This window comes from Artibeus jamaicensis, unplaced genomic scaffold, assembly GCF_021234435.1.
Source record: "Artibeus jamaicensis isolate MK-2021 breed Jamaican fruit bat unplaced genomic scaffold, CSHL_Jam_final contig_559, whole genome shotgun sequence".
NCBI lineage: Eukaryota > Metazoa > Chordata > Mammalia > Chiroptera > Phyllostomidae > Artibeus > Artibeus jamaicensis.
In genome coordinates, this window is record NW_026521887.1 from 8,361,015 (window position 1) to 8,383,906 (window position 22,892).

Genomic DNA, 22,892 nt, shown 5'->3' on the forward strand with positions numbered 1-22,892 from the left:
GGACTAGAACAAATATTTCAAAAATTTATGTGGAACCACAGAAGGGCTCGTATAACAATGGTGACCCTGAAAAAGAAGAAAATAGTTGGAGGAATCACCTTACCTAATACCAAAGTATAATATAAGGCTATGGTAATCAAAACTTGATGATGTTGGCATAAAAATGGACATATAGATCAATGAAACAGAATAGAGGGCCCCAAAATGAACCAACACCCTTAATCAACTAATTGACTAAGGGAGCAAGCACATTTAGTGGGCTAAAGATAGTTTATTCAATAAATGGTGTCAGGAAAATTGGACAGATACATGCAGAAAAAGGAAACTTGACCACCTTCTTACACCACACACAAGAATAAATTCAAAATGGATCAAATACATAAGTGTTGGATCATAAAACATTAAAAATACTAGAAGAAAACATAAGCTACAAAATCTCAGACATTGCTCGTAGAAATATTTTATTGCACATATCTCCCCAGGCAAGGGAAACAAACAAAGAAAATAAACAAATGGGACTACATAAAACTAAAAACTTACTGCACAGCAAAGGAAATCATCAACAAAATAAAAAGACAATCCACAGAAAGAGAGAACATATTCACTGATATATCTGATAAGGGAATAATATCCAAACTTTAGAAAGTACTTGCAAAACTCAATAGTGGAGAAAAAAAACTAACAACCCAATTAAAAAATGGGAAAAGGAAGTGAATAAACACTTCACCAAAAAGGATACAGATGGCCAATAGACAGATGAAAAGATGTTCAACATCACTAATCATCAGAGAAATTCAAATAAAAACCATAATGAGATACCATCTCACATCTGTCACCATGGCTATCATCAGTAAATCAAAAAACAACAAGTGCTGACAAGGGTGTGGTGAAATGGGAACCCTTTTGCACTATGGGTGTGAATGTAGATTGGTTCAGCCACTGTGGAAAGCAGTATGGAGTTATTAAAAAGATTAAAAATGAATCTGCCTTTTGACCCAGTAATTCCACTTCTGGGAATATATCTGAAGGAACACAAAACACTAATTCAAAAGAACATAAGTTCCCCTATGTTCATTGTAGCATTATTTACAATCACCAAGATATGAAAGCAGCCCAAGTGTCCATCAATGGATGAGTGGATGAAACAACTATGAGACAGTTACACAATACAATTCTACTCAGCTGTAGAAAAGAAGAAAATTTTACCCTTTGCAATAGTATGTATGGATGGACCTGGAGAACATTATGCTAAGTGAAATCAGCCAGTCAGAGGAAGACAAATACCATATGATTTCACCCATATGTGGAATCTAACAAACAAACTAAACTAACAAGCAATACAGAGACAGACTCACAGATGAAGAACAAGTGATAGCTAGTGAGTGGGTGGAGGGATTGAACAAAGAAGGAAAAGGACTGATGGACATTGACAACAGGATGGAGTTTGCTGGGAGGAGGGGACATAAGGGGACTAAATGGCAATGAAAAATTATAATAAAGATTATGTATTTTAAATAAATAAATATAAAAAGAAAATTTAAAAAATTGTGATTCAGCATTGCAGTTTCTTATGTGAACTCCCTAGTTAAAGTTAGTTTATATTAATACACTTTAAATGTTGGTGTATTTGATTGCAATCAAATATTCAGGTATGTGGCCTACTAAACTCTAATATTAGAGCCTGGGAGGTTCTGGCTCTGACACTTGTTAGCCACGTGACATTGAGCAAGTTACTTAACCTTTCTGAGCATTAACATCCTCTACTATAAAATGGAGAAAATAATACCCAATTTTGAAAGTTCTTATAAAGATTATGAACCATGTATCAGTCCCAAGAGTGTGCCTATACAGCCTAGGGATAGACATGTTTTTTCTTAGTTAAATAATAGAAGACATAGTCTTTTGAATTAATGTTTTAGGTTTCTTTAGATAAATTCTCAGGTGTAATCTACTGGGCCATAAGAAGGGAAATTTCTGAGTCATAAGGCAGTTCAATTTTTAATTTTTTCATAACTCCACATTGCTTTCCACAGTGTCTGCACCAGTATGCATTTTCACCAACCCTGCATAAGGGTTCCCCTTTCTCCACATCCTTTCCAGCACTTGTTGTTTGTTGATTTATTGATGATTGCCATGCTGACAGGTGTGAGATTGTATCTCATTATGGATTTTATTTGAATTTCTCTGATGCTGAGTGATGATGAGCATCTTTTCATATGTCTATTGGTAATCTCTATGTCCTCTTTGGAGAAGTGTCTATTCAGATTTATAGCATGTTATCTACAATAGCCAAGATTTAGAAGCAGCCCAAGTGTCCATCAGTTGATGAGCAGATTAAACAGCTATGGCACAGTTACACAGTGGAATACTACTCAGCCATAAAAAAGAAAATTTTACCCTTTACCTGGAAGGTATTATGCTAAGTGAAATAAGCCAGTCAGAGAAGTACAAATACCACATGATTCCCACTCAGATGTGGAATCTAATGAAAAAACTGAATTAACAAACAAAACAGAGACAGACATAGATAGCAGATTGACAGTTCTGGTGGGATAGAATTGGGGTAGATGGATTGTACAAAAAATGAACTCATAGACATGGACAAGAGTATGGTGATTGCAGGAGAGGGGAACTGGTGTGTGGAGATAGAAGGGGTAGGAGGGGGATAAGGCTGGTGTTAAAAATACTATAAAAGTTGTTTAAAATGATAAATAAATAAATAAATACAACAAATTAAAGTGAATTAACAAAGCACATATGACTTACTAACTAGAATTTGGGGTTTTCAATAGCACAGCATTCAATAATTATAATGAATTACATTGAATGAGGTTTTTTATATTTATAAGTAAAAACAAATTTAAATATTTAATGGAATAGATAAGGAAGCAAGTATGACAGTAATTAGGAAATGAACCAAACAACCATCACTACCAAATTGAGACTTCTTTATCAAATATACAAGGAAAAGTAAAATAATTACTGTAGCAAAGGAGTATATCTCCAAGCAAACCAGCATTTTTTTCGTAAATGATGTTACAGTTTTCCTTTGAAAGAATGACTACCATTTTAAGAAAGAGAATCAAAGGTTTGCATGACTACAACCTATAGAGGAAGGGGCTAAGTTTTTTAAAACATGCATGTGCATTACTTAGTTCATATTATGTACCAAGCCTGCTGGTTAATTTCTTTCTTAAGAAGTTTAAAAACAGAAATAAGAATAGTAAAATTAAGGGCATTCTCTGATATGTCCCATCAACTAGAGATAGTATGTATGAAAAAGTTGAAGATAGTTTTTTTATATTAAAGACAGAGAAACTACCATGGCAGAGGGTTTTTTGTACGATCTTCTTAACACAGCAATAATATTTTTAAAGTAAACCTCAGATCACCACTTTATAAATGTTGTTGTCGAATCTGTTTTCCTCAACACAATTTTTGTTATTTTAAATATTTTTTTAATATTTTATTGTTGTTCAAGTACAGTTGTATGCATTTACCTCCCCACCACTTTCCGCCTCCCTCTCCTGCTCCCACCCCCCTCTTGGTGCTGTCCATGTGTCCTTTATAGTTGTTATTGAAAACCCTTTTCCCCTACCCCCTATTGCCCCCTCCCCATTCCCTCCTAGTTACAGTCAGATTGTCTCCTCTAGCAAAAGAATCCCTATGCCATTATTCTTGAATTTGATTTACCCACCCCAAAGAAAAAACCCCAAAAATTTGAATGAAAGACTTTATCAGTGAGATTGCTGTGATCGTATATATGTTGCCACATCTTCTTTATCCAATCATCTATCAAAGGACACTTCACTTATTTCTATGTTTTGGTCCCTGTGAATATGCTGAGATTAACATAGTGGTATATATATATACCACCCAGAAGAGGTGTTGCTGAGTCATATGGTAACACAGTTCTTAATTTTTTGAGGAGCCTCCGTTCTGTTGCTCATAGTGTCTACACCAGTTTACATTCTTATCAGCAATGAATGAGGGTTCCTTTTTGCCACAACTTCCCTAACACTTGTTATTACTTGTCTTGTTGATTATGTTATAGTTATTCTAACAGGTGTGAGGTGGTCTCTCATTATAGTTCTGAGCACCTTTGCATACATCTGATGGGCATTGGTATGTCTTCTTGGGAGAAGTGTCTTTTCAGGTCCTCTGCATATTTTTAATTGGATTGTTTGTTTGTTGTTGAGTTGCATGAGTTCTTTATATGTTTTGGATATTAACCCCTTATCAGTGGTATTGTTTGCAAATATCTTTTTACATTCAATTGGTTGCCTTTTTGTTTTGTTGACAGTTATTTAAAAATACTTTATTCATTTACTTTTACAGAGAGAGGAAGGGAAGGAGAAAGAGAGAAAAGGTAACATAATGTAAGAGAGAAACATTAATAGGTTGCCTCTTTGCATGTGCCCCCACCTGGCACCGAACCTGAAAACCAGATGTGTACCCTGACTAGAAATCAAATCAGTGACACTTTGCCCTGTGGAATCATGCCCAACCAACAAAGCCACACCAGTCAGGGCAGTTGGTGTTTACCTTTCTTGAACAGAAGCTTTTTAGTTTGATATAGTTTCATTCATTTATTTTTACCTTCTCTTTTTTTGGTGTCAAATTCATAAAAGCCTCTCTAAAACCAATGACCATAAGTTTAGCACATATGTTTTCTTCTATGTAACTTATTGTTTCAGGTCTTTGATCCATTTTGAGTTAATTTTTGTATATAAGGACAGATAGTAGTCTAGCTTTATCTTTTGCATATTGCTTTCCAATTTTCCCAGCATCATTTATTGAAAAGACTTTCTTTTCTTTATTGTATGTTTTTGTCTGTTTTTTCAAAAAGTATTTATCCATGTACATGTGTGTTTATTTCTGGGTTCTCCATTCTGTTCCATTGTTTTGTGTGTCTGTTTTTCTGCCAATACCATGCTGTTTTGATTATTGTCACTTTATAGCATAATGTGAAGTCAGGGAGTGTGATACCTCACTTTAGTTCTTTCTTTTCATATTGCCTTGGCTATTCAGGATCTTTGTGATTTCATACAAATCTGATGAATTTTTGTCCTATTTTTTAAATGTCATTGGAATTCTAAAGGGGATTGCATTAAATCTTTATATTGCTTTGGGTAATATGACCATTTTACTGTGTTGATTGTTCCAATCCATGAATATAAAATATCTTTTAATTTTTTGAGTCTTTTAAATCTGGGTTAATGATGTTTTATAGTTTTCTTAGTTGAAAACTATGTTGAGGAAATATTTTCTGGTTATGCTGAAGATAGAAATAAAAAAGAAAGGATTTGAGTTCAAGGTTTTGATCTACCATGTATTGCAACTGTAAGAGTTGACAAATATGTAGTTTCTGTTTGCCTCAGCTCCCTTATCTTCAAAACATGATACCCAAATACTATTCCCCATAATTGACAGACAATGGAGACAATTAAAAAAGATGTTATTCTATATTCACTTTAAATAGAGGTAAAGGGATTCAAGAGTGATTAAGAGATTGTTATGAGGCAAATAACAACAGAACCAGAAAAAGCATCCAAGTGTTCTGATCCATAAAAATGAGTATTTGTTACATGTATAAATAATGACTAAAAAAAAATAAAGAGGGGTACTTCCTTTTGGTCCTTTGAAGTCACTCTTTGTTGGGATCAGAAGTATTTTGTGCACTATAACAAATAGCATTCTGGCCAGCACCTATTTCTCTCCAGTCATCACAACTCAGTACCTTATCAAGTAAAAATTTCTTTATTTAAAAATTTTTTAAATTATTGTTCGAGTACAGTTTTCTGTCTTTTACTCCCATCCCCACTCATCTCCCCAGTGCTCCCCACTTCCCTCCAATTTCCACCCCCCTTAGTTATTGTACATGTGTCCTTTATACTTGTTCCTGTGAATCCTTCTCCTTTTCCCCTGAAATTCTCCCCCCCCTTTCCCCTGGTCCCTGTCAGCCTGTTCTGTATTTCAGTGTCTTTGGTTACACTTTGCTTGCTTGTTTGTTTTGTTGTTTAGGTTCCTGTTAAAGGTGAGATCATATGGTATTTGTCTTTCAACACCTGGCTGATTTCACTGAGCATAATGCCTTCCAGTTCCATCCATGCTGTTACAAAGGGTAAGAGCTCCTTCTTTCTTTCTGCTGCATAGAATTCCATTGTGTAAATGTACCATAGTTTTGGGATTCATTCGTTCACTGATGGGCACCTAGGTTGCTTCCAGCTCTTGGCTATTGTAAATTGTGCTGCTATGAACATTGGGGTGCATAGGTTCTTTTGGATTGGTGTTTCAGGGTTCTTAGGATATACTCCTAACAGTGTAATTGCTGGGTCAAAAGGAATATTCATTTTCAGTTTTCTTAGAAAAGTCCATACTGCTTTCCATAATGGTTGTACCAGTCTGCAATCCCACCAACAGTGAACTAGGGTCTCCTTTTCCCTACAATCTCTTCAACATTTGTTGTTTGTTGCTTTGTTTATGATGACCATTCCGACCGGCATAAAGTGGTATCTCATTGTGGTTTTAATTTGCATCTCTCTGATAACTAGTGATATTGAGCATCTTTTCCTGTGTCTCTGGATTCTCTGTATGTCCTCCTTGGAGAAGTGTCTGTTCAAGTCCTTTGCCCATTTTTTAATTGGGTTGCTTGTCTTCTTAGAGTTGAGTCGTGTGAGTTCTTTGTATATTTTGGAGATTAAACCTTTGTCTGAGGTATCATTGGCAAATATGTTTTCCCATACAGTTGGTTCTCTTTTTATCTTAATACTGTTTCCTTTAGCCATGCAGAATCTTTTAATTTTGATGAGATCCCATTTGTTTATTCTTTCCTTTATATGCCTTGCTCTAGGAAACATATCATTAAAAATATTGCTGCATGAAATATCTGAGATTTTCCTGCCAATGTTCTCCTCTAGGGTTTTAATGGTGTCATGGCTTATATTTAAGTATTTTATTCACCTTGAATGTATTTTGATGTATGGTGTAAGTTGGTGCTCAAGATTCATTTTTTTTTTGCACACGTAGCTGTCCAATTCTCCCAAAACACAATGAGATACCACTTTACACCAGTCAGAATGGCCATCATAAATAAAGCAACAAACAACAAACATTGGAGAAGTTGTAGGGAAGAGGGGACCCTAGTTCACTGGTGGGGTTGCAGACTGGTACAACCATTACAGAAAACAGTATGGAATTTTCTAAGAAAACTAAAATCAAATATGCCTTTTGACCCAGCAATTCCACTGCTGGGATTATACCCTAAGAACTGTGAAACACCAATCCAAAAGAACCTATGCACCCCAATGTTCATAGCAGCACAATTTACAATAGCCAAGAGCTGGAAGCAACCTAGGTGCCCATCAGTGAACGAATGAATCCCAAAACTATGGTACATTTACACAATGGAATTCTATGCAGCAGAAAGAAAGAAGGAGCTCTTACCCTTTGTAACAGCATGGATGGAACTGGAAGGCATTATGCTCAGTGAAATCAGCCAGGTGTTGAAAGACAAATACCATATGATCTCACCTTTAACAGGAACCTAAACAACAAAACAAACAAGCAAGCAAAGTGTAACCAAAGACACTGAAATACAGAACAGGCTGACAGGGACCAGGGGAAAGAGGGGGGAGAATTTCAGGGGAAAAGGAGAAGGATTCACAGGAACAAGTATAAAGGACACATGTATAATAACTAAGGGGGGGTGGAAATTGGAGGGAAGTGGGGAGCACTGGGGGGATGAGTGGGGATGGGAGTAAAAGACAGAAAACTGTACTTGAACAATGATTAAATTTTAAAAATGCTTAAAAATAATAATTTAACATAAATTCTCAGTGTGTGTTTGGCATGCTATATATTAGAGAATAAGACCTATAATATTTTAAAATTTAATAAACCCAAATAGTAATATAACATTGCCCCTCCAATGGTACTGCCACATGTCTTTTTTTCATCTTGACTTTTACTATACACCATTGCTAAATTTTAGCATATTTATTTATTTATTTATTTGTTTGTTTTTAATGAAGTCTTTAATTATTTTTTTCAATATTTTATTTATTTATTTTTAGAGAGGGAGAAAGAGAGGGATAGAAATATCAGTGTGTGGTTGCCTCTCCAGTGCCCCCTACTGGAGACCTGGTCTGCAACCCAGGCATGTGCTCTGACTGGGAATGGAACCAGTGACCCTTTGGTCCACAGGCCGGAATTTAATCCACTGAACCACACCAGTCAGGGCAAGTCTTTCATTATTTACCTTATTCTGGAAATGGAATCTGAATATTTGTCATGCTTTTGCCAATTTTTACATCTGTAGCATACATCTAAATCAATGAGGTTACTTGATTTTAACCCTATGAAGCATAGTAGGCTTCATGGTACAGAGATAGAAAAATAATCTAAAGATAGTAAAAATGGTCAATTTTGTTGTATTTTACCACAATAAAAAAAATCTGAAGTAACAGAAAAAAGTCTTTGCAAAGGTGAACTGGGTTCCTCCTTAGTATTAGTTACAGGACATCTGCAGTTCAGGCTGAGTTAAGATAACACACATGCCATTTTAGAAGTGAAAGAACTGTTCCTTCATACATTTACGAATATATAAGGAAGCACGGTGGTAGCATTTCGAAAAGGGTCAGCACACTGGACATCTGTATGTAGTGTGACATTCTTAAGTTCATTGTCAACGCATCTTCTTTTCTGGAACGTTTCCATTTCATGGGTCTTTCTGATTTTGTTTGAAAAAGACCAGGTGAACTTACTAGTTAGAGCGATGCTGAAAGAAGTTTAAAACTTGTTTTGCATTTGTTGTATTCCATCCTTGTTCCTTCAGGGGTCCTTCACACACAGATACATACTTCTTCAAAATTTTTTCTCCCACTTCTCGGAAGTCCAAGGGTTCCTTGTGTGTCATGTGGCTCGCTCCAGAAACGCTGGTGCCCACCTCCTGGTCTCCGGGCTGCGGACCCGCAGTGCTTCAGCCCCCAGTAACACATCTCTCCACTGTACATCATGGCCAGCAGGTGGATGTTGCTGAATATGCCTTCACTCAGTAACTTAGCTGTGTCTAGGTCTTGGAAAGAAACGTCTTCATTTAATTGGGTAGGACACGGATAATTTAGCATCTGTAGCAAGTAACTGATTCCATCAACAAGGTACTCTTTAAGCAAGCTCGACTTTCTGGTGAGCCACTCTCTCCTTTTGGTCAGAGAATGACAGTACATGTAAAGCAGGGCTCCTCTTCGCCACGAGAGACACTCCAGGAGCTCGTCCCCTAGCAGAGCGCTGTGTTTGGGGTTCATGTTATTTTCTTTAACTAAAATTTCTGGTTCTGAAAGAAAAGTGATCAGCTTTTTTACTTTCTGCGAAGAGTCTTCAGGGAAATCTTCATCTACTAGCTTGTTCTCCTCAAAGTATGTCATGTCCAAAATAGCCTGTGTGTAAAGTTTGAGGAGGTTTGATGGATTTGAACAGTCTTTGTCTTCACATAAGAGTTTCAATTTTTCTAGAGCTGCAGAGGCCCGAATTAAAAAGTGATCATCTTCGCCGGCCGCCTCGCTGAGCTGCTGTATGTGGGCCTGAGCCAGGTCTCCGAGCTGCTCCACTCGCCTCACCACACTGGAGCCTTTGGCAGCCATGGCCACAACGGGAGGGCGCGCAGGCCCGTGGTCACCTGACCCGTCGGCTCCCCGCGGCGTGGGGGTGGAGCTCGCGTGGTTGGTGGGAGGGGACCCCGGCTCCAGAGGGGTGCGGACCAAGGCCTAAAATTTTAGCATATTTAAAGGACCTCTTGGATACAAGTATTAGAGTTGAGAAAAGACAAAATAGTATTGGAATTGTGTGTAAATGGCATGTTTGAACGTGACTGTCTCTACATAAACTTTTCTTTTGCTTAAAAGTAAAACTTTAAAGTTTTATTTGAATTAATACCTTTTAATTGACCTGGAAGAACTGTCTTATTTTAAAAGGTCTTTCATTCTGCATTAAATCGCCAGATTACTGCCTTTTAAGTATTTCTTTTATTTTTGGAGACAACTTAGTCTAAAGAAAGATTATTTCTAGGGTTGCTTTATTAGAGAATTCCACCATTATATGGTTAAAAACTTAGGAAACTAAATAGTTCTTCCTCTAGATATAATACTCAATAGCCTCACTAGTTTAAATATAAAAAAATATAAAAGTTAACTCTCTGAATAATATAGTAGTATTTTAAGAACCATAAATGTTGCTGTTCATGAGAAGTAATACATAGAATAGATTTTTATCATATATGTATTTTATATGAATGTATGCATATTGACATGTTATTAATTCCTATTTCTAATAATCTGCAGCAGTTTGCTTTTTAGGAAAATGAAGGAAACTACAAATAGAACCTACACTCTTGTATAATACTTAATACCTGTATCAAGAACACAAAATTTTAAAACACAAAATTAAAAGTATAAGCTAAATATCAGAAACAGTCCAACCACCTTTAAAAGGTTCATTTAAAGTGACTATTCTAAATTTTAGGAACCTAAAGGTAATGGAATCCATCGGTATTTTCTGGTTTGGCATTTTCAGGAAGCTTACGCCATCATTCAAACACATAGGAACAAAAAGGTAAAAACAAAAACCAAACCTTTATTAATTAATTCATTTATTAAATGAACATTAGATAGCTACTTTATGCTAGGCAAGATTCTTGAAGATTAAGGAAAGCTTTCTTAAAGGAAGTGATGCACTTGAGATTGAGTAAAGGCTACTGTAGGTGATGTTTAGAGATGTAGAGATAAAAAGGTATGAATGGAATCATAAATTTTCACCATCTTGCATGTGATTGGAAACTAAGGAAGTTCTTAAAGTTGATTGATGGAGTAGAATTTGCATTCTAATTTTTTGCATTTTATTTTTTTGAAAACGTGGGGTCTCTGTTAGAAGTGCCCTATTCTGCACTGTAACAAACAAACAAATAAAAAACAGCCTCAGACAATACACAAACAAATGGGCATGGCATAATTCAGATAAAACTTTATTTATAAAAGCAGATAACAGGCCAGATTTGGCTTGAGAGGTAGAGTTTGCCACCCCCTGATTTAAACCATCAAGTATGCATTAAAGATTAAAAATTGATTGTTATATTAAAGCTTGCTATTTATGAACATGTCTATTGCAGCATTATTCACAATAGCCAAAAAGTACAAGCATCTTGTGTCCATTGACTAATGGATGGTAAACAAAATAATGTATATACATACAATGAAATAATATTCAATTTAAAAAGGAAGTTGTGGCACATGCTACCACAGAGATCTCTTGAGAACATTATGCTAAGTGGAATAAGTCAGTCACAAAAGGACTGATATTATATATTTCTATTTACATAGGTGCCTAAAGTAGTCAAATTCTTAGAGACACAAAGTAGAATAGTGGTTGTCTGAGACTAAGGGAGAGGAAATAAAGTTTTGCAAGATGAAAAAGTTCTAGAGATGGATGCTGTGATGTTTGGAGAATAGTGTGAATGTGCCTAATGCCATCTGGACTGTACACTTAAAATGTTAAAGTGGTAAATTTTATATTTTGTATGCTTTTACCACAAATTTAAAAACAAGTAAATGAGTATAAGAGCAAAAAGACGTTGCTTTCCTCCATTTCTATTATATAGTGACTGTTAAATTAGTTGGCCAAAAAAAATTATTGCAGGAAAGGTGAGGAAACCTATACAAAGGCAGCAACATGAGCGAACTGTAGTACAGAGTCAGGGTCCCAGGCTTCACTTGCATTAGTTTGGATGTTTTTGATTGCACATTACAGAAACCTTGAATCAAGCTGGCTTTAACAAGAACTTTTTAAAAAACATTTTAGTAAGTCCAAAGTAAATGCACCCTACATAGATGACTTAATTGTTCAATTATGTTCTCAAATTTCATCTTTCAGATTTGCCCATATCCCTGTTCTGTCATTTGTGAAGTTGGTAGCAAAATGTCTTGCAGCAGTTTCTGGCTCCATAAACAGAAGGAACATCCAGGGGGAAAATGAGATTGTCTCTTCTTGGGACACTTAGAACCAGGCTCTCCAAAGTCCCCTGAGTATATCGGCCGGAACCAGGTCACATGGCTGATGTTAATTCTGTAACTTGTGAAGTATGTTATTAACCTTTGATCAATTTAGTGGAGGCTCATATCTGAATTTGGGGGGTTTAGTCATTTCCTGAAGCACTTGGCTGCCTGACATAAGGATAGATACCTAAACTAAATAGAACTTTGTTTGGGAAAGAAGGAATTGTGGTTTGTAGAGAGTGAGGTTTGCACACAGATACTAAATTATGTATATATATAAAATATATATAATTATATATAATATAATTATATATAATTATATATATTTATTATATATACTAAATTATATATATATAATTTATACGCACACACATTTATACACACACATGCACATATATATATATATATATATATATTTACTTTGGAGAGTAGAAGTTAACAATTTTAGTGATATATTTATGTCAAATGTTATAAGAAAATTTGAACTCTTTATTTAATTCTGAGGAAAATTGTGTGTGGAGTAGAAATTCCTCAACCCCTCTTTTAATAAAGAAAATGGGCTTGCAGAGTTGGTATAAGAATTGCAACTTTGATTCCAAACCCTCTTCTGTTTTTACTTTATGGCACTATCTTTGGAAATATAAATAGTTTCTCAATTGAAAAGCATACATTCTTTTTCACATCCATAATTGTTGGGTATTTTTAATGACCCTTAAAGGAGGATACTGATAGTTTCAGGGAGTTTAAGCAAATGGTTCATTCATACTACTGGTAAGTGGCAGAGGTAAGATTCAAACCCAGTTTCTCTTACTCTAGGATAGTTTTAAACTTTGATACTATTGACATTTTGAGCAGGGTAACTTTTTGATGTGAGGGGCTTTCCTGAGCATTATATCGATACACGTGTAGCAGCATCTCTAGCTTTTATCCGCTAGATCTTGGAAGCACCTCTCCCTCCATTGTAACAACCACTAATGTCTCCAGATAATGCCAAATGTCCTTTAGAGGTAGCAAGTGACCCACAGTTGAGAACCACTGGCCTTTCCACTGGGCTACTCTTATTTTGTATCCCTGATTCAAAATCTAGTCAATGGCAGTGGACATATGCAGGTATTGTACTGTGAGTCAGAATGGAACCCAGAAAAGTAGAATCTGCCTATATATATAGGCAGATTCTACTGGTAGTTTTAATGGCATAGACCTTCCAGTTAGATTGTCTTGATTCATGACAGATCTAGCAGTTACCCATGGACTAGATAGATACTGATCTTCTGTGCCTCAGTTTCCTCATCTATAAAATGAGAAGAAGAAGAAGAATACATAGCACAAAGTAAACTGTTAGTGCAAAGTAGACTCTCTGATGTGGCAAGATACCCTGCTTGCTGTGCAGGGTAGAAAATGGAGAGGAAGTGGCTTTCTATTTTGAGCCCACTGCCTGATTTTTATTAGCTCTGCAGCTTTATTTCCATTATACTTGCCCTGAGGGATGAAGCTTATGTTTCTGGATTCATCACGGAAGGAATAGCTGTTTTATAAAGGCATTTTTTTTCTGGATGGAGATTAAACAAATACACCTATGTTGGATTATGCAAGGGTACCAAGGGCTTTTTGCTTTAGTTTGTCCTGAGAGAGTCAGAAAAGCACAAGCATCAGTGTAGGAGTTCTTCACAATTGATAATGTAGGTAGTTTCTTTATAGGCAGGAGATGACCAAGATCAGGAAGACTGATGATCTACCTGGGGTTGCAGAGCTAGTTTGTAGAAACCCAGGATTGGGACTGGGCCACTGATTATCAAGATATTATATTTCTTATTAACTTATTTATTTTCAGGGCAGTATATGTCTTATACAAATTGTCAACTTTTCCTAGGAGAAAGGATTTTTATAGATGCATAAGATGCACTTGAGAGTGATGATTGGATATTCTGAAGCTAATAGCTATGTTCCATGTACTAAAAACACAACATCAAACAAGAGCCATATTTTTAATGTAACTGTTGATTTCTGAGTAGTTCTTGGACATCCAAGAATAACAATTATTTTTTTAACAAAAGGCATTTTATTATTTTTCCAGAATAGTTACCAATGTTACTGACTCCTCCTCTGTTTAAGGGAATAAGGGGCAGACAGTCCCTGAGATATTGAGCAGGCTTTTCCTTAGTCACTGGATAGTGATAACTAGAGTAATACTGTCCACTGCTGGAAAATTGGATAATTACACATTCTTCACACAGTAACTGTGTGTGAGGAGTAACATTTTACTTTCATCAGGATGCTTTTTAAGGTAAGGGTTTTAGGCATAAATCTTGAGATAATACCATTGTGGTTTCAAAAAAACTATGTCTTTTATTATTTCAATAATCAATAGATGATTTGCCTATGTAAATTGAAGAATACATACAGTGACTAGTTTCAATTTGAGTTAAATTAGCTCTTATATAGTAAGAGGATAGAAAATATAATTGTATACAACGAGGTTTATATTTAATGTTACCAAATAACAAAATAATGACTTTATGGTGATCCAAATGATTTTTCCTATCATTTTAAATAATATTTCACCAAAAAAAATAGTTGGGTTTATTCTTTTCAGGGCATTTATCATGAGTGTGGAAGGGGAAGAGTGGAAGACAATTGAAAATAAACATTTTCCCTAACTTATATAAAATATTCAAAGGCAATTCAGTTTGCTAAACCTCTAAAGAAATTTTTGTCATTTAAGAATTGAATTTGTTTAACTGGATAATTGGATAGATTATTATTTCATAGATTTCTTTGTGTTTTAGAAAAGCTTTTGTGTTTCAATGTCAAAACCAGGCAGCAGAGGGCCCAGCAAATTATAACTATCAGAAGACTTGTTGAAACTGAGGATACATTTTTGTTTTTCTTTTAAATTTCTCCTTAAATTTGTAGTTGTGGTAAAAGGTAGAGGACTTTTTATTTTTCTATTGGAAAAAAATAGGATTCATGGATAAAATGGTCTTATCATATTGGTATAATTTATGGAAATCAGCAAATAGTAATTTATTTTAGCTATAGAAATCTAGCTAGGATAGTTAAAAGCTAGTATAGAATCTGAGTGCTTATTAGCTTTGAGATTGAGTAGTTACAGCTATCTCAAGGAGCATATGCCCTGTGTGAGACTATGCATATTGATAAAGATTGTTCAATTGTATGGAAGTGTTGTCACCCTGTTTTTAGTTTTTTATAATGAATTCCAGTTCTTGAGATTTGAAGCTGTTCACCCATAGCCATCAGGACTGGGTAGGATGATAATATGCATCTCTCCATAATGCTGTTGTTTTCAGTTAACAAGGTTATTCTTCAGGTCACTCTTGATCCTGCAGAATCAAGCTCTGTCCCTTCTAGTCTCATAGGTGCCTCCCACTGGCAGCCTTATCTCCCTAAGACTCTATCAGTTTTCACCATAGTCTGTTTCCATTTCCTATCTTTTAGATCATTCCAAATGAAAATTTTATTTGTTACATTTCTTATCCATTTATTTATGTATTTATTCAACAAATATTTACTGAATTTGACTCAGTACCAGGGGCTAGGAACAAAGCAATGAACAAGGAATACAAGATCTCTCTTCTCTTGTAGGGAGAAAAAATAAAAAATGCATAGAAAAAATATTAAGATGACCTATCTTACTGAGAAAAGATCTCAACAGACAAAAAAAAGGATGAGATCTAGAGACATTTTTAGTTATTACAATTGGGAGCTGATGGATGCTCTTGGTATCTAGTAGATAGAGACCAAGGATTCTGCTAAGCATACCACTTCCCACAGCAACAATTTGTGCACTTAAAATGTTAATAGTGCTGAGGTTGAACAATCCTGTCTTAGAACTAGCATATTTTCAGTATTAGAAATGCTTGGTAAAGTTATGATTGAACAATGAATGTAGTTATTTTTGATTGGATGGACAGGGAAGGTCTCTGAGGCGGTGATATTGGAGTAGAAACCTGAATGACATGGAAGAGCTGGCCCTACCATGTATTTCCGGTTTGTATAGAAGCCTCAAGGTAAGCACAAGCTTTGTTGGAGGAATAGAAAGTAGGAAACCCATCTCCCTCTACTGTTTTTCATTTAATCTTTGGGAAGAAGAAAGGAGAGGGTAACAGAGAAAAGATTTGACTCATTCATCTCTCCGTGGAAAACTATGACTCCATTACAGAGCTGTACCTCCCTTCCTCTCTCCCAACTGCTACCTCCCTACATACTTCCAGAGCAAAAGGTGGTGTTGTTCCACCCTCTCGAACACTCTTTTAAACTAGTCTTCTCAATGTAGCCTATATATGAAAGTCTGCTTTTTAAAATATGCTGATTTCTGTGTTTCTGGCTAGCCAACCCAAGGCACAGAGAACTAGGTATTCACTGCCTAGAGAGATTTTAATCAAGATCATTCAAGTTAAGTCTTTTATTTTGCAGGTCTATTTTGCAGGTCTAGAGAGGTTAAATAACTTTTTGCCAATTTAAAGAGGAAAATAACCCAGGAATTGTACATCCCAACCAGAGCTCTTTGAATGATCTTGTTCTGTCTACTATATTACATCCCCCTGCAATATTGCTTCTCTCTTCCACAATCTTTTTTCCCTCTTCACATAGATCTTGTGTTTTTCACTTTCTGACACTTCTTTTTATATTACTTTCTTCCAAAGCATGCCAGACTTTGCCCTATCTCTATTTAATAGGAGTTTTGGTGACCATTGTACCCAACAGCTTTTTTTCTCCATGAACTAGATTAAATACAAATAGTAAAGCCACACACACATTTAGACATCCTCACATTGAGGCCATTTCAAATAAATAGTGTGATTGTATAAAATTTATTGGCATTGTAGTCTATGAATCAAGAGCAAGGAAGAAGATGGAAGTGCATGGTGAGGAGAATTTAACAAAGCTTTATTACTCAAGGTTATGCATTTTAGGTCATGTGCTAACTCTCTTTAGAAGGCCTAGAATTAGGCCTTCTTGGACTAATTATAAGTTCTTCGCTCATCTTTACACAAGGTAAGCATTAGCCCTACAGTCAGAAATAATGTACTGAAGGGAAGTGCTGTCACTTTTGGGATCATGGGAATCAGACAAAAATAAAGGAGGAGATGTACTAAGTTTGTTTAGTAAGCCAGCTACCACTTCAAGGTATTTCCAGCCATCATTCAATATGTATATTGATGTTGTTAATAACTTTAAAGCTATTTCCAGAAGGATTAGAGAAATTCTGCCACTAATAATCAGAGAAAAAGAGACCAAAACCAAAATGTCTATGAAATAGACAAAATTGTATTTCTCTAGAACTGGAGAGAAGGTGAAGGGTCAAATCAAGGGACATGTATGAAAGTCCCATGGACAAACATAATTGGAGGAAGATTGAATGTGAGAAGTGGGAGGTAAATAGGGCATGGGAAAGTAATAGAAGAAAATGGGGACAAATAAAATTAAACAATAAAAATAAGAAGAAAAATGGAAAAAATAGAGATTGATATAGAACCTGGAACTTATCAGACTTCATCCAACATTCATCAAACATTCATTGTTCAATCATAACTTTACCAAGCATTTCTAATACTGAAAATATGCTAGTTCTAAGACAGGATTGTTCAACCTCAGCACTATTGACATTTTAAGTGCATAAATTGTTGCTGTGGGAAGTAGTATGTTTAGCAGAATCCTTGGCCTCTATCTACTAGATACCAAGAGCATCCATCAGCTCCCAATTGTAACAGCTAAAAATGTCTCTAGACTTTGCCAAATATGTCCTATGGCGGAGGGTTAAAATCATGCCTGTGGAGAAGAAATTTTCCTTTTTTAGAATGATAATTCTTATTCATTATTCATGTCCTATCTAATTCCAGAAAAAGGACTTGAAAAGCTCATGGGGAAAAATCATAGTTTGGCATACTTATTAGTTTCATGACTAAAGATTAAATGACATAAAGTCATTTAGGAAGAGAGATACCAGAAATCTGGACCAAAGATAACAATTATATTTTAAGAATACATTTAGCTTTGAGATTCTAAGGGGACAAATTGAAAAGGAAAATACATTATATAATTCTTATTGACTGATAAAAAATAAATCATTTTGAGTAAAATTTTCTTTTTGGCTTTTCTAATTAGTTGAAACATTCCATGATGTTATTTTAGTAGAGATTTCTATTACGAACTAAATAATGTTTTTTCCTGTGTTCACATCCAATATCAATCAGAGAGATAAGAGTGGAGGGAATAATTATAAACATCAATTCCATGAATGCATTCCTTACCAGATGTTCATGCTGATTAATTTTAACACTTCTTGGTTAAAGAAAATCATTCCTACTAAATACACATGATGGGTCTCTCTATATGCTCATGAATTTTATTGCTGTGCATTCGATAAGTAGCTGAAAGTGGTCTCTGGCTCTGGGGGGGCTGGTGCTTTATGTTTGCAGATGAATGCATTTCCCAAAACCAGACTTTAAAGTCACAAATGAAAACCTGTTGAGTTGATTATTCTTATACCCACCAATGTTGACACAGTAATACATTGCTGGCAGAGCCAGTGAAGGATCTGGCCTCAGTGGCACTTTGTCACAAAGTCTGCACAAAGCAATCTCTAGTCTAAGCAGTGTCACCAGTATGAAGGCTGGCCTTTGTGACTTCGGAGATTTTTCTTTTAACAGAAGCATAAGTTTGTTTTCAAATAGTGTGCCAGTTGCCTAGGGCTGCCATACCAAAATAGCATGGACTGGATAGCTTAAACCACAGACAGTTATCTTCTCATAGTTCTGGAAGCCAGGAATCCAATATCAAGATATTAGCAGGTCTGATTTCTTCTGAGGCCTCTCTCCTTGGCTTGCATATGTCCAGCTTCTCAGTGTTCTCCCACGGTCTCCCCTCTGGGCAAGCATCCCTGGTATCTTTCTGTGTTTCCAAATTTTCTCTCTTTACAAGAACATCGGTCATACTGGATTAAGGTACATGCTAAGAGGCTGATTTTAACATAATCATCTCTTTAAAGACCCAGCCTCCAAATACAGTCACATTCTGAGGTACTATGGGTTATGGCTTCAACATATGCTTCTTGGGTGAGCATAATTCAGTCCATAACAAAAAGTTTGCATGTAAATTACATATAAGTGAGGAATGACTCTAGTACATTCATTATCCTCAGTTGGTTCCATTAGTCCATTCAAGAAGGTAGGTGCAAAGACAAAATTTTATCTACAGTGACAGAGGGCTTCAGAGCTTCCCAAATGTCTTTCAGGGCTGAGGCAGGCTTGGAGGTGCTGTGGTAAATTTGTTCCATCATTTTTAGCAAAAGAAATTTATATTTCAAGTTGGATACAACGGTCTTCATTCTGTTGGTGTTCAAGGAATCCTCATCTCCACTCTTTTTTTTTCCTTTTCATTATTCGTGTTTTTATTTTGCATAGCTTTTTTTAAAAATTTAATTTTTTTTCAAGTACAGTTTTTTTGTCTATTTCTCCCATCCCAACCCACCCTGTCCCCTGCTCCCCACCTCCCTTCTTTAATTTAGCCTTTCTGAGCCGATTTACTCCTCCATACTCACTAGTTTTCCCTGTCTAGAAAAAAAATGTTTTGAAAACATCCCTTGGAGGATAAATTTTGTAGTAACTGATTCATTCAATCATGTGTTTCTGGGCATATTCTCTCATTCAATCATCTTTTTATTATTCCAACAAATATCATGGACAATTTACTGAATATACTAAATAAAGGGAGAGTATACTTAGTGGTAAACAAAGAACATGACTCACTTTGCTCTGAAAAATGGGAGAACTACAGGACGAGAGAAGTTAAACTCCCCAAGAATTTCTGGTGTTAACTTGACATGGTGGCCCTGGATTCCTTTAGATCAGACACTAATTAAAACATTTTATTCCATGATTTCCACAAGTAGTTGAAATATACATGAAGTGCTTACATTTGTTATCCACAATGGTCTGCTTCTTATGTTTTCAAGTATGATATTTGGCTTCTGAAAATCATATGACTGCATTGCTCAGCGCTATGTTAGGACATGGCCTGAAACATGGCCCTTAGAGATCCTGGAGGCATGTGGAAAGATTAGGGCATCCCTCAAAACTCAACTCTTCTCAGTAAATAACTCCTATAAGTGTCCTTCCAAACAAATACACTGTAAAGTTCTTTTCATTTCTTAACCACATAAATGCTCATAGCCTTCATAGTTTGGACAGTTAGTACCAGCTTTGATCTTGTCTCAGAAGACAACAGATGCTGAGACCCCACAGCACACTTGTTTTCCCCATCTGTTTAATTGAAAGGAATCTCTCCTTTGTAAGGTTGTCTCAGGGATTAAAAGATAATGTTTGTTCGGGGTCTGATATTGTGGCACTCAATAAATCTTAGTTTATGTGAAATGTTTGAGACTCTGAGTGACACTTTGCACCACCACCATTCAGCCTTCAAAATTTCATACATTAACCTGCTACAGGTCTACCAATACCTTATTTTTTCAAGATTAAACATTATGTTTACAAAATGTTTATTAAGAATTAAAATATCTTATTCAAGAAAAAAGAACATAATGCATTTTCAGATTAACTGGTCACAATAGTTAGATTACTGATTAGAAGCCCTGTGGAGAAAAGAGACAATTTCTTGGACAGTCATCTGTATGTATTCTGGATTTTGTGTATGTTGTATGTGTATTGGGGTTCTGGTTGGGGGTGGCTAAGGTATCAGGGCCAAAAAGCACACAGCAGATATGTTGGTATAGTATGAAGGGGCAGCTTTACAAATTAGTGAGCTCTCAAAAGTGGATATCAGGAGCCCAAGAGGCTGCTGGATGCAGCCCTGAAGAATTGGGTTTCACATCAACTCAGTCATAACTTGCCTAAGTCTAATTGTAGAAAGTGAAGAGCTTCAGTTATCTTTTCAAGTTTAGTAGAAAACATTTTATTATAATGTATTCTTTGGAATAACTGCCTTTTCTTTTCTTCTCTTTGACTCCAACATACCATATCTGTAGCTCCAAATACAGTTCTTTATATGTTCACGAGTCTTAAACAAATCTAGTACTGAGTTTTTGTTGTAAACATTTTGGACTGTAGAACTACTCAACCACCTGACAATATGTAGCAGAAAGACATCATATCCCCCAAATCTCCACCTACTATCAGAAAGTCTTTAATGGAAACAATGGAGAAGTGAGGTTAAAATGACTTAGGGTGCAATGAAAAAGTTCAGATTATGGGCTAGTATTCTAAAGACAATGTTCATGTACTATAATTGTGCACAGGGCTATAAGTTCATTTGAGTATATGCTTTTGCTATTATTGTTTTATTCTAATAGTACTTTATTGAAAGCATAATGTGTGTGTTATATGCAGTTGAGTCAGTTTTGACTCCTGGTGACCCTATGAGTGATGTCCTCAATGTCCTGTCCTCACCTGCCCTGCTCAGCTGTAGACTCATGCTTATGGCTTCTTTTATGGAGTCGATTGGGCCATATTTGGTCTTCCAATTTTCTTTATGCCTTCTATTTTTCCAAGCATTGCTGTCTTCTAAAGAACTTTGCCTGCTCATGATGTGCCCAAAGTAGGACAGATTCAATTTTGTCATTTTTGCCTCCAGCAATGTTTCAGGCTTTATCTGCTCTAGGACTTGCTTTGTCATCTTTCTGGAAGTGCAAGGTATCTGTAGAGCTCTTCTCCAACACCATCTTTCAAATGAATCATTTTTCTTTCTATCATCCTTCTTCACCGTCCAACTTTCAACTTCATACATAGTAATTGGGAATATGAGGGTGTGGGTGATCTTGACCTTGGTGTCTAGTGACACATCTATGCTCTTGATGATCTTTCCTAATTCTATTGCTGCCCTTCCAAGTCTCAGCCTTTTGTTGATTCTTTGGTTGCAGTCTCCATTTGAATTAATGACTGAACCAAAGAAAGGACAGTCTTTAACAATTTTAGTGTCTTCATTGTCTGTATTAAAGTTTTGTATTTCTTCTGTTGTCATGGTTTTGTCTTTCTGATGTTCAGATAAATTCTTGCTTTGACACTTTCTTCTTTTACTTTCATCAGGTGTCATTTCTACACACCGCTTCTTCCTTTCAGTAAGATGATATCATCTGTCTATCTTCTTACTGATATTTATTCCACCAGTTTTCTCTCCTTTTTCTGAGTCTAGCCCAGGTTTTCCATATGATGTGTTCTGTGCACAGATAAAATACACCCTTCTCTGACAACTTTGCCTATAGGAAAACATTCTGTTTCTTCATATTCTGTCTAGAAAGTGGCTTCCTATCCACAATGCAGGTTATACACAGGAGAATCAAGTGTTGAGGTGCCCCCATTTCTTTCAGAACAATCCATAGTTTTTCATGATCCATGTACTTCAAGGCTTTACTGTAGTCTGTAAAACATAGACTATCCTTCTGAAATTCTTTGGAGCACTCCAGTATCAGCAAAGGCTCTCAGTTAGATCTCGAGTGCCTCTGCCTTTTCTGAATCCAGCTTGAATACCTGGTTCTCCTTGATCTATATAAGCTAGAACCTTTGTTGCATGTGTGGAATATTAGAACAATGGTTCTAGTTACTGCTCTCCCTAGCATCGCCTTTCTTGAAGATTGGAATACATATTGAACATTTCCAATATGTGTATCACTGACTTATTCAAGGCCTACTTCCTTTCCTTGGTAATGAAGCAAATTAAAAGTTTGAAACCAGCAAGTACTTAAAATATTTATTATCTTTTTTTGGTTATTAGAAAAGTCAAGTTAGATATGGAAGTTTATAGCTTCACTCTTTGCTAGCAGTTACAATCCAAAGTAAATTAGTTGTGAAATTAAAATGTGATTTCTATTTTGAG

The 22,892-nt window shown here is 35.8% G+C and overlaps 2 protein-coding genes across 3 annotated transcripts in view; one reads left to right on the plus strand and one right to left on the minus strand.

The window, feature by feature from the left end:
- Positions 1 to 22,892, plus strand: part of FGF14 (fibroblast growth factor 14) — a 784,900-nt gene that overhangs the window by 520,839 nt on the left and 241,169 nt on the right. The window lies entirely within an intron of this gene.
- Positions 8,329 to 9,649, minus strand: LOC119065857 (RAB7A-interacting MON1-CCZ1 complex subunit 1-like). Its single transcript, XM_037168010.2, is given in 2 exon segments — positions 8,329 to 8,966; positions 8,968 to 9,649. Coding segments are annotated over 2 exon segments (876 nt in total). The 5' UTR covers positions 9,642 to 9,649; the 3' UTR covers positions 8,329 to 8,764.